Below are 15,984 nucleotides of genomic sequence, written 5' to 3' on the forward strand. Positions count from 1 at the left end.
GCATGCAATTTGGCCCCTGGGATTCATTTAAAACACTTTCAATAAAACTACCATGATCCGGATTCGCCCGATGATCCCAGCCTGAAGGAGCTAAGAGCTCACTTTCTTCCAACTCATCTCCCGCTATATTAGCCTTTTGACTGAAGGAGGGGCGTCCCACCCGCCGATTGGCCTGTGCTTCCGAGGATCCGCCAGACCCACAGCGGGCCGACCCCTCTTCCAACCAATCACCTGCGGTGATCAATCGGGGAAATGCCCGTCTCTGGTCGTACGATTTCGGTACGGGGCAGGAATGTAGAGTGGATTCAGAAACAGTACCTTTCTTTTCTTTCTCGCATGATATACTACACATGGCTATTGCTAGGTGTTGTCGAGCGCGATCCTTTTGTCCCTGGCACCAGATACGCCTCATCGTCGTCGTCCGGCATTGGTGCCCACCTGCCATTCACGTATGCATGTGTCTTCATGCTGATGTTCTCAGTGATGTTGATACCCCCTCGATGGGATGAATGACGCTTGCTCGCTGTAATCCGTGTGCTCACCTGACCACCGCTATGGATGTAGTCGCTGGCGTCGCGGGAGCGTCCCGGCTGCTGGGAGTTGCCCGTGGTCGAATGACTGGACACCATGCGCGCAAACAGGGGTCGATAGACTGGTAGCGATGCGCAAAGAAGGGCCACGGCGACCTCGACGACGCAGCATAGGCCTCCTGGAATCATGTCCCCTGTCAGGAGGAGTCAGTTAACTGCCAACACAATGATCGCTAAGATCAGATATACTCGGGGCCGGCATAACCTACAGCTTGGGTTGGATGTACCGCCCACGCGTCTAGCAAAGGGAAGTCGGATGGCTGCGACGACACAGGCGCTGGAGTTGTTAGGTTAGCATCGAGGCCGTAATGGTGTATTTACCCCAAGGGATTAATGGAACAGTGGATAGGGGACTGACCCTCCGCCCAACCCGAAGTTAAGTGCCAACAATATTTTCTTTCGTTGACTCAGGTTGAGGTTCATGACAAGCTTGATAGGCGATACTAGTATGGCCACATCCAAAACCAGGTTGAAGGACGTATTGAAGAGGCTGAAAATGCTGAAGTCGATGCATGTGCCTCCCACTGCTTGGTTCCACAGTGCTTCGAGAGGGCGACATTGCAGGCAACTAACAAGAACAATTGCGACAGCATTGAGACAGTTGATCACGCAGAGGAAATAAACCCAGTACTGGAAGTTCTTCTGCGGGAAGATGGCGATGTACAGGGCAAGAATACTCCACTTGACGAATGCGGTGGCCACGCCATAGAGGATAGGATTCAGGATATTAAGCTGGTGGAGCCGCGTATGTCAGCTCTCAAAGTAATACCATAAAAGGATTTCTAATGGTTTGGAGCCGGCGTACAATTGCTAGCATACGCATGTCAGCGGGGTCAGTAATTAGAATTATCTGTCTTCCAGCGCCGTAACGTGTTGACAAGGCGAAGACAGTACAAAAAGCTATAAAAAACACCTGGACGGAATAGCTCTCAGCGATGACCCTTTGTTGCTTGTCAAGAGCATAATACTCACCACTGAGCTAATGACCAAATTGTCGCTGAGAACGAGCTGACGGCGCGTTTGCAGCCGCGACCAGATGCGCAGCGTCAAGATGATGACTGAGGCAGCACCGCAGATTGAGCAGCAGGCGATAATGTCTGGAACCGTTGAGTCGTTGATGTGCGCCTGCATCCACGCGATCTCATCCTCGGTTGGCATGTTGGCCATGGCGGGTGATTGGGATGGTCCTCTCGGACCTGGGTGTGTCAAAAAAGGTCAAATTCGAATATTCAACAATGTCACTGGATTCAATCGGTTATATCTGTTGAGATGGAGAAGGTGAAGAGGGGAGGAGGGGGCCAAAAGAAGGGGCTAGGACCGCGCCACCGGTGAGGGCATGTACTCGCCGCTAATGCAACCCTTGTCCTGTTCTTTGAACGCGATTGCACGCATTGCGGAAGCTGCATAATGTCAAGACACCAGGAAGGATGTTGGCGCCCGGAGTCATCGGATTATCTGAGAGGCTTGCCAGGATTAAGTGCCAGGATTAAAGCTGCGGCCGAACTCTAAGATATTGCGGGTAAGACCAGTGAAAAGGGGCCACATCTGCAGGGGCAATGGCCTCCGTCCTCGACCTTTCTCGAGTAAACATTTGTCCTGCATGACTTACTTTCTGTTGATCTTGACACCCGATTCAACTAAGATGGCGATCGCGTCGTTGATCTTATGGGGGATCGGCACTCTCATCTGCTACCTGATATACCAGCATTCAACACGGAGCGCGCAGCGGCTGCCGCTCCCTCCCGGCCCCAAGCCGCTGCCTATCGTGGGTAACCTGAAAGATTTTCCTCCTGATGGCAAACCAGAGTACCAGCATTGGATACACCATAAGGACCGCTATGGTGGTATTTCTTCTGTTACCCTTCTGGGTATGACGCTCGTCATTATTCATGATAAGAAAGCTGCACATGAGCTCCTGGAGCAGACTTCAGGAAGGACCTCAGGCCGGCCTACAATGGTTATGGCAAACAAGCTGTGTGGCTATGAGTCTATTGTTGTTTGTCAAGACTATAATGCAAGGTTCCGGCGCTGCCGCAAATTCCTACATCAAGAACTCGGCACCAAAGTTTCTGCGTCACAATTCAGTGCTGCCCAAGAGCTTGAAGTAAAACGACAGCTTGTACGCGCTCTGAACGAGCCTGAAAAATGGCTGGAACATTTCAAGACGTGAGTTCCGCTGGATGGCTCTTGAGTTTGGCGATTGTCAGCTAACGGCATGCGGCACTAAATTAGCACTGCTGGCGCCACCGTGTTGAAAATGGCCTATGACTATGCCGTCGATTACCATAAGCCTGATCCGTTGGTCGACTTGATCGACAGAATGATGACCGAGTTCTCCCTCGCCGCGGTTCCCATGGCATGGGCGGTAGATATTATTCCTGCTCTCCAATATCTTCCAGGTGCACCATTCAAAAAGACGGCGCGGAAGTGGAGAAAGTCTATTCAAGCAGCAGCATATATCCCGTACCGATTTGTCCAGTCTCAGATGGCAGCCTTGACTTACAAGCCATCGTACGTCTCAAAGCTCGTGCAGCTGCTAAAGGGAGAGCAGTCCGAGTTGGATCACGAAGACGAACAGGCAATCATTTGGTCAGCAGCCAGTCTATACGGTGCTGCGGCGGATACCACAGTTATTACTCTTACTACGTTCACCCTAGCCATGATCCTGTTTCCCGATGTGCAGCGCAAGGCTCAGGAAGAGATCGACCGCGTAGTCGGAAACCGCCTGCCAGGCTTTAAAGACCGCGAAAAGCTGCCATATATCAACGCGTTAGTCCTAGAGGCGCTGAGATGGTGGCCAATTGCACCCATGGGCTTCCCTCACACAGCTACTGAGGGTTTTGAATACAACGGCCTTTATATCCCCAAGGGCGCATACCTCCTCCCGGCAGTCTGGTGGTTCCTACATGATCCAGAAGTGTATGACAACCCGGAAATATTCGACCCAGACCGTTTCCTTGAGCCACGAAACGAACCCACTCCTATGACTGAGGCCTTTGGTTATGGTCGAAGAATCTGCCCTGGCCGGTTCTTCGCGGACTCAAGCCTCTTCTTGAATATTGCGCAATCATTGGCAGTCTTTAACTTCAAGAAGGCAGTGAGCAGTGACGGCAAAGAGATTGAGATCGACGTTAAGCCAAAGCCAGGCCTCCTCACGTATCCGACTAAGTTTGATTTCCGAATCGAGCCGAGAAGCGAGAGGCACATACAGATGATCAGAGAGCTGGAACGACAAGACCCTCTGGCAGCGGGCGATGCTGAGCACCTGGAGAGTATCGACAATTTCCAGCCCTTGTAGAGGCGCTGCTAGGGATGGTCAAGAGGACCAATGAGAACTGCTAACCAGTGAAGCTGTTTCTTTAAGGAGTTTTTGTTGGTAACAGTTGGACTATCTAGGGCACTGAAGAAGCTCATCTTATGTAAAATAAATTAGTTCCTTGATCTTCTGGCTTCAGACAAATTGAAACATTCCCAAATACTTCGGTTATAACCGCTCGTAGTGACCCTTCTCTACGCGATAAACGAATCATGGGAATTCTACTGCAGAAGCCAGTCTGCTAACATCATGCCGAGCATATGAATACCCCTCAATGACGTGAGAATAAGTATATATGGTGTTCGGGTTCATTAATCTTGATTAACTGTTTGACTCGAGCGGTTGCTCAGTGGTTTAGTCCCTGCATATAGGGCCTCGGGTCCCAGATGCTCTGGACCAACAACAGAGACACATGCGCACTTTAATACGCTAGTGAGGATTAAGTGATCGAGCCCTCGTGTTAAGATGTGTAAATCCGAATCCCGAGGCTCATGATATAATATACGAAAACGAGACAACCGTGAAACCACAGTGCGGCCGCGTTGAGCTTTTAAGTTACCTAGTCACAAAGCCGTTTACAAAGCATGTGTTCAAAAACAGCGAAATCATGAGTCCTAGAGATGTTCTCTATTATTGTATTACTGCCATATTCTTATTTAAAATCCTACAGTCTCAGTCTTATAAAGGCCTAGATGGATAGCTGAACGAGGTGCGGCTTCAGCGTCCAGAAAATGGGATAACAAATGCAATTGTATCCCAACGTGGGGAATTGCCCCAACCAGGTCCCCTGATTGTTGGTATGATGCGTGAACCACACCCCCAACCACTTTCGCGGCGGGCGTGCCGAAATGGTATATATATCGAAAAATCTACGGAGGTCGAGCCCGCCCCTTCCCATGCCCTTGCCCTTGTTCAAGGTTGTAGGTTGACAAAGACGGTGCTCCTCGCAGACGCATTCAGAGGTCGCCGTCACTGCTGCCAGGGCCATCCCATTCAGGAAGGGATACCGGAAGATGTCGTTGACACCTAGCTTGATATTACCTGCATGTGAAACTGTAGCCTGCGGCATTACCGCAATGAAATCGCGCTGAGACGGAAGTAATGGTCCGCGCCAATGGTTGCGCTGCGAGTTAGACGCAGGGTGCGAGCCAGAGACTACGCAGGCAGACTTCCATCTCAGTTGCCGCCCCGTGTTTCAGGGAGGTTGCGCTGCTGACGTCGAGCCCACTCATACACATCTCGACCAGGGACTCGACCCAGCGCGAGATGCGCGGTCTCGACCTTGCCGGGCAGATTGAGGGGCAGAGGCTCGATGGCGAGCCAATGGTGGGCGCCATAAGGGCCGAAAACCGGTGTGTAGGGGAGAGCACGCAGAGTAATACGTGCCGGTGATGCCATCCCGGTGCTCGAGGTCTAGGAGCTGGATTGCTTCGTTCGTCATGGCGAAGTCCTTCCAAGGCCGGTACCGCGCCGAGTATAGCGTAGTATGTACAGACCAAGAGGAGCCGAATGATTACGAAAAAGCAAGAACGACAAACAGTGAAAAAAAGAGATCACGATCTTCCAACATGACCAGCATTGAGGCTTTCCGCAATCAAGGGATATTCTCTATAAGCGCATTGTCAGTGAAGTCCCAGAGGAACACTGTATTAGAGGGGAGACCCGGCCACCAAAAGCGCAAGGGAGGTGAATAAGTAGTGTACTGTAGGGGTTTGGGGGCCAGACAATGATCAAAGAGAGCAGATCCTAGTTCTATTCAATGAGGAGTCTCATCTCAACAAAATGAATGGCTGAGTTGTCATAGCTATATCTAAGATAAAGATACAAAATCGGTGTTCCCTTTGAAACCATCACGATAGGCTTCGGATAATAATTATTGCGTCTCTGATCTTAATTGTCGGGGCATACTGCCCTTCAGTACCGCCTGCCCTGGGGTTCGACCTCGATTAGTCTTTATTTAGTAAGCTAGTTGTTTAGATAGGCAGGCCATTCCGGCGTATACATAAGCAGCCACAACTCAACGGACCAAATTTGCGACCTCAGGTCACCTGCAACCACCATTCCGGCCACCCAATGTGAGAACTATCCATCTCTTCCACAGTAATTGCCTGTCAGTACTGTAGGGGCTTGGGGTCCCAAACAATAATCAAAGAGAGCGAATCCTAGTTCAATTTAATGAAGAGTTTCTTATCAACGGAATGAATGGCTGAGTTGTCCTAGTTATATCTAAGATGAGATACAGAATCGGTGTTGCCTTTGAAACCATCAAGATAGGCCTCGGATAATAATTATTGCGTCTCCGATCGTGATTGCCTGTCAGTACTGAGGAAGCTTCTGGAGCTTGAGCACGAAGTCACGGGTTCCACGGATTCGCAGCAGACGTCAAAAAAGCCCATCTTGAACTTTTCGTAGACGCGAGATTCAAGGCATACTTCTTCAGACTCTGAGAAGGAGGGATCTGCGTCCTGAGAGTCATAACAGGCGTAGCGGCCAGGCAGATAATCTCGGTCTGGGGTGTCTGGCAGTTGACCATGATCTGGCAGAGGATTGGCTTGCTGCGGTCTCGAGAAGAGAAATGCGGCCATTGAGAATGTAGCTCAAGGTAATTGTTTGGCTATGTGGTTCTGAATATGTTTGTTTTCTGTCCTCTTTTAAAGTATAGTCTCGTGGTGAGATTTTACGAAGAGGGATCCACGTTTGGCATTAAATCCTCCAGCGAATATGATATATAATCCTTATATTGCTGTCTTCCAAAGATTGAACACCATATCCCGACGGCAATTAACTCCTCGCACATGGTTAACAAGAAAGTGCCATCAAAGCTGAAGTAGCCGCAGCCCTACCATGGCAGTCTATCCCAACGATTACGGGGCTTTGATCTGCATAGGAAAACGCACTAATCCAGTGGGCTTGTTACAACTACCAATCACATATGGATTAGTGCCGTAGCCGGATCCTTTTCTAGGGTTATCCGTGATTCTGTCTCGTCCAGGATTCAGGGTCTTGTGGTCATGTAATTGGTCTTAATTCTGTATATGGGTGCCTGAGAATATCGCCGCCGCTGCCCCCTGCATCATTAATCAGTGCGGTCTTTAGTAATCGTCGAAAGAACTATTATATATCGTGCGAGAAGCATCGAAGGACTCTTAGTGCCCTTGGACGCGTGTTGGGGGGTATCGGATCGTGGCGTGCTGGGGTTGATGGTTTATTATTTCACCCAAACCTCCCACATCTGAGCCTAAGTGAAGCGATGCCCATCAATTAGTTACAGGGGCTATATACATCTTCTGCTGTTTTGGCACTGGGGCTCCAATAGAGCGCGCTGAGCTATCAGAAATGATGCTGCAAGTATATGTTAAGGTACGCTAGGATAGTCCGCCCCATCTCAAAATTAATTGCGCAAGCATAGAGATATTCTTCAGGTCAAAGTAATGTCTACTAAAGCGATCTCGCTCACAGACCCAGCGCATCCTAGTTGTTTACCACTGACTAGTCGAGGCCGCAAAGAAAAGGGTTCTTGGGAAGGGAAAACACTACTACATCTTTGCTCTTGGTACTGAGAGAAACCATCAAGGAAGCCATCACATTTCAGTATCATGTCCTATCATCGATACAAGGATTGTTGTACCAGTATTCACTTTAGGACTGGCGCGCTCTTTAGTATAGTCACTGCAAAAGACGGCGCGGAGCCAGGAGGTTCTGATCTGGCTGGACGCAACAGCAGAGCACTCTCGCACCGCTACATGTCACTTGGTTTTCGAGTAGTCAGCTAGATTACAAACAGCCAAGTGATGGCAAGCAGAGACCGGTCATGCCGAAGAGGGCAAGGATGACTTTGTGGGCGGCCGCATGCCGCAGGCCTGATAGTGAGGTGTCATGATCGTCTACTCAATTGCGACTGTAAATTGCGTTGGCTATCGACTAGAGACCATTTGTATACCATCAGTATTGCTGGTTAGTCCTGTCTAAGATTTCTAAATGGCTCATCCCTATTTCTCACTGTAGGAGACTCCAGCATAGATCGGATCTGTTAGTGCCCCCATGAGCCACCAAATCAAGATGGGCCATAGTTTGCACCCTGGTACTCTCTATAGAATGCATACTTCCTGATCTTACTAGAAAATCGGTGGAAACGATAAAAAGATGTTAGTAGCACAATAACTGGCCGCCCGGGTTTAGTAATGTACCCTACACAGACATTCAGCATTCTCGTCCATACTCACTTCGATTAAGCTAGCTACGCCTTAACGCGCGATTCAACGATAGTTAACAGGAAGAAGTGCATAATATGATCCCAGCCACTATCTAGGTGACCCCGAAAGCCGCGGAGGGACCGAGTCCCCCAACTTGGGAAGCGTGATCAGTCGGTTCTATCATTCAATACCAGATACAAAAAGTGACCGTCTAAATTACTCAGCTTAGAAAAAAGATGGAGACCTCGGATGCCGCGGGATAAGGATATAGGTCTATTAATTCTGCGCACCTGATGTACGATGCGCAGAAGCCAGAACTGATAGCCGCGCAATATTCGTTGTGATCGTCGAATTACTCAAGATCCTGTCTATCAAGCTGTATACAGCTCGGCGGTCGTCTAATCCGTCACTGGAACGGTTGGCTACGGTCCTTGGGGGATACGGTCCTACTCGGGCACAGAAACTGCATCGGCCGTAAGAGCTGTTGATCTTTTCCCGCATCCTGCAAGCCCTTCGTCGAGATATCTCAGGAATGCACATGTATTGCTAATAGATTCTTACACATTAGGTATAATAAAGTTGACTTACGTCGCGGTCCTGGTGCCCAGGGCCGGCTAAGATGAAAGGATAGTACTCTAGCCGCCATGTTACTTGCTATCTCTGAAACCCCCGCCTGGAAATAATAAATCTAGCCCGGTATACGAACCCTAGCTCATTGTTTGTTTGCAGATCAATTTAAGTGTAAACCGCACACCTATCACGGATAGTGTCGGAGTAGTAGACGACGTAGGGCACTTGATCGGCACCGGGGGAAGATAAGCGACTCACATCCCGGTGAGAGGAGCCAAAGTTATCGCGCTCGTACCGCGAATGGAGGTGACTTGATGCAGTATGGTTCCAGGTTCTTCCTGTGTCTCTTTATTAGCAGTATGTCAATAGCCCTCGATGTTTTTAGTCGCCTGCAGGTATATATGATCTCCGGTCAGAAGGCCTGGCAGGGTTATCGGGAACCTCCGACATTACTGGGATTATATTATTTCTGAAATCTGGCCCTCTTGCACCATCCGCTCGAGAGTGGTGACTAGACTAAGTCTAGGCACATCCGCGAAGATCTGCAAAGCTCCGCAGCCACTGAGCGCCCAATCTCAGGGCCGGGCGAATCACACGATCACTCCGGGGGATGTTGCTGGCGCTAGAGCAGATTCAACTCGCTTCAAGCGTCTTGGGTTGCATTTCTAAGAGCATCAACCCTGACGCCACCTGCTGGTCCTTTGATTAAATGTCGGGGTAAAGACAGGTAAGCATTGTGGCTGCTTAGGCGTCAGTGTCCGTTGACAAAGGCAATGCTTGGTGGTGATAGCTTGCAGAAGTGACATGGCTTCCTACAAAAGGTGGATCTAGGGCAACTGATGAAGTTGCTTAGGTATCTGGTGGGCTGGTAGTTGGCGAATCTCTTGAGCCTCTTGTGGACGCCTTCATATTACCTCCAACGGCGACGATCTGCAGACGATAAGCCCAATCCTTCTTCCGGGCCAATGCTACACCCCTCTGCCGACAAGGTTCTAGTGTGTTCTTAGTGCAATGATGTCCACGCGAAGTCTCACTATCGCAGATTTTCCAGGCCAATCGGCGGCCCACGCTGCCACCACTTTGTCTCTGATAACGTTTGAAAGGTCCCGTGCATTGCCTGTGCAGGGACGCCCTGATCCTTCACCGATCCTGCCAGTGCTGAAGGGTTGCAAAGATGAACGCGGTTCAGACCGAGCCGTGTCAATTTGCCCTGATCGGCGTGGCTATGACACCTCGCCTAGGGCTTGCGACTGGACAGGAACCGAAAAGCTACCTATATTGTCACAACAACAATGCGCTTAGCGATGCGAAACGACGGCAGAATACTACCTTCTGCTTCGGTATCCGCCGAGGCTTCACGTTCAACCTCATTCTCTGGCCGTGGTTGGCTGCTGCTTGCAGATCATTGTTCGATGTAGATGTTGACAGATAGGAGTCGTGATGGGATGGACGGGATGGGCTAACGAGGGGTCAGGACTATAAAGGCTCTGTGTAAACCCATCGAATGGCTTCTCATATCGTTCATCCTCCAAGCAGTCAGTCCCAGTTACTCAGTCATCTATCTAGTTCATCATGAAGTTCATTGCCCCCGCTGCTCTTCTGGCTGTGCTCCAGGCTGCCAGTGCCTCTCCGGTCGACATCAGGACCAGCACCACTGGGCTTCAGGTCACCCTCTCCCAGGTTGACAACACTCGCATCAAGGCTGTTGTGCAGAACACCGGTAGCCAGGAGGTTACCTTCATGCACCTGAACTTCTTCAAAGATGCCTCTCCTGTCAAGAAAGTCTCTCTCTTCCGCGACAGTATGCTCCATCCCATCCTTTCTTCCTGCAGTAAGCTAAAGCATATTGACAATTTGCAGACGATGAGGTCAAGTTCGAGGGTATCAAGTATCGCGTGCAAAGCAGCAACCTCTCTGACAAGGTCCTGACTTCGCTTGCCCCTGGTGCATCCTTCGAGGATGAATTCGACATTGCCACCACTGCCGACCTCTCTTCTGGCGGACCCATTACCATCCGCTCCCAGGGCACCGTCCCCCTGGTGAAGGACAGGTCCATTAAAGGCCGCATCCCCTACACCTCCAACGAGCTGACTATTGAGGTCGACGGCGCCGAAGCCTCCAAGATTGGGACCGTCGGCTCCAAGGTTAAGCGCACTGAGCTCTCCGGCTGCTCAGGCGATCGCGGCGCTGCGCTCGAGACTGCTCTGCAGAACGCAGTCTCGCTGGCCAACAAGGCTGCTAGCGCCGCCAGCGAGGGTGGCGAAGCCTTCACCACTTTCTTCAAGGATGACTCCAGCTCCACCCGCGAGACCGTTGCTGCTCGCCTCAAGGCCGTTGCAGAGGAGGCCGGTTCCACCTCTGGCGGTTCCACCACCTACTACTGCACCGACACCCTGGGTTACTGTGAGCAGAATGTCCTTGCCTACACCCTGCCTTCACAGGACCTTATTGCCAACTGTGATATCTACTACTCCGAACTCCCTGCTCTTGCAGACACCTGCTATGACCAGGATCAGGCAACTACCACTCTTCACGAGTTCACTCACGCTCCGGGCGTCTACTCCCCCGGTACTGATGATCTGGGCTATGGGTATGATGCTGCGACAGCCTTGGATACTGACGATGCGCTTAACAATGCTGACTCGTATGCGCTCTATGCTAACGGTATGTTATTCCTCCTTCAACCTCCATTGCTATGCCGAATCATGCTAACTTATCACTTGCACAGCCATCAACCTTGGATGCTAGACGGATATCCACACTAGGAAATCCTAAACCGCGGCGGAATTGGCACTGGTTGCTGACAGGATTAATGATGCGATGCGATTCGATATATTGCTAGAGTATGCGCTGTATATAAGAGCTGGACATACTCTCTTCTTCTGTACATAGCAGCTGCTGAATTAGTATTTCATTACTCAAGACTCCCTTCGAAGCCGTTCGTGGTACCCACTTTAGGACGTGTTTTCGTGCCGTAGTAGGGCCACTGTAGACAAACGCATGGAGGATTCTCATGCGGGTATCATTAATTTGAGAGCCAGAAAGCTCATTCGTTTATCCGTATATGGTGCAGTGTTAACTCGTGGATAGGTTGAGCTTTTAGGGCTGAACATTCTTGGCTAAGTATGCAGAAATTCAGTAACTTACAGCCAAAGAGAAGGGATCAACATTTCAAACTATACCAAGTAGCATTTTTCCAGTCTCACTACCATGTACTAATTACTCATAATTCACTCATCAGCCCTTGTTGTTCGATCTCAAATACCTTCGATTAGCCTTGCCTGGAGATAATTCATCGTTAGATCTCCTCCAATGAAGATCCCATTATACGCATCCATAGATATAACTTCCAGGAACATCTCCTCATCTCAAGTAACTCTTTGAAAATTTTTCAATCCCTGTGGGCCTTACCTCAGGGCACCTCTCATTCAAGCACCCCTTGACCACAGACGACCCCCTGCCGCAGACATGATATTTTGAATAACAATGCTGTCCAGGAATTCCCCTCGCGAAGTCCATTCAGCTTCTCCACTGAGTCCTGCATCCAGCTTGAGTGCGAGGTTTCAGGGTTTCTTACGTCTTAATTTTGGAGGCGCCTGAATGTCGGCATACCGGCGGCTGAACAGACACTGCTATTGATGACTTACGACACATACATACTGTTGTATAATTTTCGCCTTCTGCCAGACGCATATCATTTACTCTTATATTTTCACCCTGACGATTTAAATGCAAATCTTCTACCCGTATATTTGCTGATATACTCATCGCCTCAGTCACAGAGGGCGAAAGCCCTACCGCCTGCATCACCGTCACCAGCGGCGACTGTCGCATGATAGACGGTTAGGCTCGACCGGACATCGCTATGTATCTGTGACAGCAGCATTTGGACATTTATGTGATCATAAAGTACATGTTAGGTACACCGGCACTCTACTCAATAGGCGTCATCCCAGAAACGTCCGGAACACCTTCACCCTCGACCACTCTCGCACTCACGATTTCGTACACCGGCAGCTCCGCGAGTCTTGATATCACATGATGAAGCGTAGGCAATTGCTCCCAATTCAACGGATCGATCTGGAAGCTAGCCTTGGAGGATGTCCACACCCGGTGCGGACGGGGAACCGGCATAGCCTCTGAGAAGGGGTCGAAGACGGCATACTCTTCGGCTGCCTGATTTTTATTTGCGGCGCCGGTCTTGGGGATATACTTATAAGCCAAAATACCCTCGTCAGCCTCTCCGCTGAAGCCGCCAGGGGTCGATGCTGGATCGACCTCGATAAGGTCCTCGAGTAGGAAATGGCCCCAGAGGGCTCCCTGCCATCCCGTGCGGATACGGTAGGAGCTCGCTCGCCGGTAGATATCCACCGAGGTGTAAAGCTTGGGTGCGCCCAGCTCTTCTCTTCCAGATACAATGGGGTCTGTCAAGGACTCGAACAGGATGGGCAGGTAGGAGCCTCGGATCACGGTGCCGTCCTGCTTGACGTATTCTACCCCATGAACATACAAGCCTATGTGAGAGTACCCTGAGCCGCCAAGCCATTCCATCTTGTTCAACGTGGTTTTGGAAAAAGAAGCATATGCTACAGTATCTGGCGCGCTGAAACGCCACCCACGACGGCCGGGGGGGAACAGATTCTGCAGAACTGTGCGTGACGTTTTGAACTTAATGGAGGCTGTCGTAAATGTGGACTTGGTTCCATTGCGAGGCAGGCCCAGATGGTTCTGGCGAGGGCCAGGCATGGGCCCAAACGCAATAGGCATGCGCCAATAGGGGTTGGGGATGCGATTCCATGACCATTCGCGGAGTCTCTGTGTCGAGTTGTCCCATTCATCATGGCCGAAGTTGTAGTTGGTGAATCCGTACACTAGCCGTTTCTGAGTACAGAGCTGCTTAAAAGAAAAAAAAATTGAGAGAAAGAGAGAATGACTTACTATCGGCGGTGGACTGACCGTCTGTCCGGTCCTGGCCGGCCAGCCGAGAGAACTGCTGGATCCGAGTGGCACGTTCATGGCGTATCTCGTCATAAAGTCGAAGACGCTCTGGAATCTCTTCCACCGGGGTCCCTAGAGGAAGCACAACTGCCAGAGAGGCAGCGTCTTCAATAGCCACGCCAGCTCCCTGGCCCTGATGTGGCAGGAAAGGGTGGGCTGCATCGCCTAGTAGAGCTAACCGTGCCTCGTACCACCGCGGAATCTCCTCCATGTCTAGCAGTTTCCAAACCCGGACAGTCTTGGGGTCAGCTTTAGCCAGCAGCTTAAGCACTGTCAAGTCGAAGCTGGAGAAGATCTGGAGCATTCGCTGCAAATTTCCTGAGTGACCCCAGCCCTCGTCTGCCTCTTCAGCGGAGATCGACTCCACTGAGGGATGGATGAGCACGAAATTCAGGACATTGTTGTGCGAGGTGGGATACATCACAATGCGACGGTCCGTTCCATACCAGATACATAATTCACCGGGCCGTTCGACCAACGCTGCAGTCTCAGGGTCGTCCAAGGCAGCCTGCTTCGGTACGAGAAACCGAAAGGCACTTCGACCACAACAGGCAGCCTTGACATTTCCTCCAGGAACAGCACGACGCGTAACTGAGTGGACGCCGTCTGCGCCAACCAGAATGTCGCCGTGGAACTGGCTGCCATCCTCTAGAGTAAGGGTGGCTGTCGCGGGGTCGACCTGCACTACGCGGCTTCCGGTTCGAAAGGGGATGGCTTCGTACACGCCATCTGGGCTCATGGCAATTTGCTTGAGCTGATTATGCAGATCGACACGGTGAGCTAGCAGCCATTGCTAGATTTGTGGTGAGTACAAAGTAATTGCTCTCAACTCGGCGCTTGCTTACTCACATGCTGCCATCTCTTGTTAGGCTCGGCCAGGTCGATTGCTCGCTCGACTTTCCCGAGTGAGGTATACTCCACTAGCTGAAAGGAATCAGCTCTCTTAGTATCACCATCAAGGCCTGGGATCATTGGGGCCATGGACAACACTCTTACCCTCTCCATCAAATTCGCCCCGAATTGCTGCGCGTCAATGCCCAACCGCTTCAGAATCCCGTTTGCATTAGGAGCGAGATGGAGTGCCGCGCCAGTTTCGACAGCCAGTCGAGACTGCTCGAAGATCTGTGCCTGTCAGAGGGTTTCCCGTGGAATGTACAGTGACTATCGAAACAACAGACCTGGATATGATGGCCCTGCTTCCGGAGGGCGATTGCGGCCGTTAAGCCCCCGATGCCACCACCAACTACCAGTATCCTCAGGGGGGGAACAGTTGCTGTCTCCCGCGTGATGGATGTTTCATTAGGGACTGCCATTGCGAAGATTCATTGACTGTCACGCGCGGACGTGGGAGATACGACTGCTGCACGGGGATTAGGGAGAAGCGGGGATTATTACGTCTGAAAACAGGAACACTTTAAAATGTAACCCCTTTACTATTATGAGGCAGTCAACCTTGGTGGGATAAGCCGTTAGCCTTCGGATGCCCTTGCTGTCGGGTTAGGGCCTGTTCGGGACCACCTCCCCCTCACCCCCCTCTTACCCGATACCCCCACCCGGTGTAGGAGACTACAACTCGCCCGAACCAGGACTATGAGTCATGTATGGCTCAAATGAGCGCTTTTCTGCTTCTATGTCTGAGATACTGTGCCTTAATTATGTACAGTTGCGGGCTCTGGAGCCGATATCAGGACATCCAGTCATACCAGGGACCACGGTTACTAGGGCTCAGATGCGGATAGTAAGCCGCATGTATATACACCGAGTAATCTGTTCTCTTTCAAGATCTGAGTAATTCCTGATGCCCTGACACCCAAGATTCCAAAGCGCGTATTGGGGTCCTTTGATTTGTTGTATGAATCATTATCCACTTAAACATGGTAAGGATATTGGACTGACAGTGGTGTTTCGGTTATATTCCGTGACATCAGCTACTTTTAGTGTCTGTTCAACTGGCTGTCATTACCACGTGAAGGATGCGAGTCAACGCTGCCTCATTGGGGTGCAACTGAGAGCAAGTCGCTCGGTAGACGATGAACTGAGGCTAATCATATGACCAAGACTGGCTTTTCAGAACGTGGTCTTTACGATACGGGCTTTGCTCTTTTCTTTTGGTTCTACTTGTGCACTTTCCTGTACTTGGATAAGATGCTGCGGACAAGTCGAGGTATTGGCTGTTTCAAGGTCTATAACAGCGTAAGCGTAGTGAGTCACAGATGCGGAATTTTCGCTGCACACTGTTTCCTGTGTCAAAAGACTGTCAGATAGGTCATACGAGTTTATACGGCTACAAATTAGAGTAGACGATCTCAGTTCAATT

At 50.6% G+C, this 15,984-nt stretch overlaps 5 protein-coding genes across 5 annotated transcripts, besides 1 other annotated feature; 2 read left to right on the forward strand and 3 right to left on the reverse strand.

Moving 5' to 3' along the window:
* Positions 1-15,984: part of a sequence feature (contig 1.55 1613..492661(-1)) that runs on past both edges of the window.
* ANIA_03395 (uncharacterized protein) lies at positions 345-1,757 on the reverse strand (the record flags this gene model as incomplete). The annotated part of the gene is made up of 4 exons (XM_655907.1): positions 345-724; positions 800-867; positions 949-1,322; positions 1,563-1,757. 4 exons carry the CDS (start codon positions 1,755-1,757, stop codon positions 345-347), a joined length of 1,017 nt encoding a protein of 338 aa, XP_660999.1.
* fmaG (protein CYP620D1) lies at positions 2,191-3,888 on the forward strand (the record flags this gene model as incomplete). The annotated part of the gene is made up of 2 exons (XM_655906.1): positions 2,191-2,756; positions 2,823-3,888. The coding sequence occupies 2 exons, from the start codon at positions 2,191-2,193 to the stop codon at positions 3,886-3,888; spliced, it is 1,632 nt and encodes a 543-aa protein (XP_660998.1).
* Positions 6,018-6,491, reverse strand: ANIA_11393 (uncharacterized protein; the record flags this gene model as incomplete). The annotated part of the gene is made up of 2 exons (XM_050612464.1): positions 6,018-6,068; positions 6,339-6,491. 2 exons carry the CDS (start codon positions 6,489-6,491, stop codon positions 6,018-6,020), a joined length of 204 nt encoding a protein of 67 aa, XP_050468385.1.
* Positions 10,242-11,417, forward strand: ANIA_03393 (protein pepI; the record flags this gene model as incomplete). The annotated part of the gene is made up of 3 exons (XM_655905.1): positions 10,242-10,500; positions 10,530-11,333; positions 11,398-11,417. 3 exons carry the CDS (start codon positions 10,242-10,244, stop codon positions 11,415-11,417), a joined length of 1,083 nt encoding a protein of 360 aa, XP_660997.1.
* Positions 12,603-14,980, reverse strand: ANIA_03392 (putative salicylate hydroxylase; the record flags this gene model as incomplete). Its single annotated transcript, XM_655904.2, has 5 exons — positions 12,603-13,540; positions 13,608-14,460; positions 14,517-14,591; positions 14,664-14,795; positions 14,846-14,980. The coding sequence occupies 5 exons, from the start codon at positions 14,978-14,980 to the stop codon at positions 12,603-12,605; spliced, it is 2,133 nt and encodes a 710-aa protein (XP_660996.2).

Source organism: Aspergillus nidulans, chromosome VI (assembly GCF_000011425.1).
Source record: "Aspergillus nidulans FGSC A4 chromosome VI".
NCBI lineage: Eukaryota > Fungi > Ascomycota > Eurotiomycetes > Eurotiales > Aspergillaceae > Aspergillus > Aspergillus nidulans.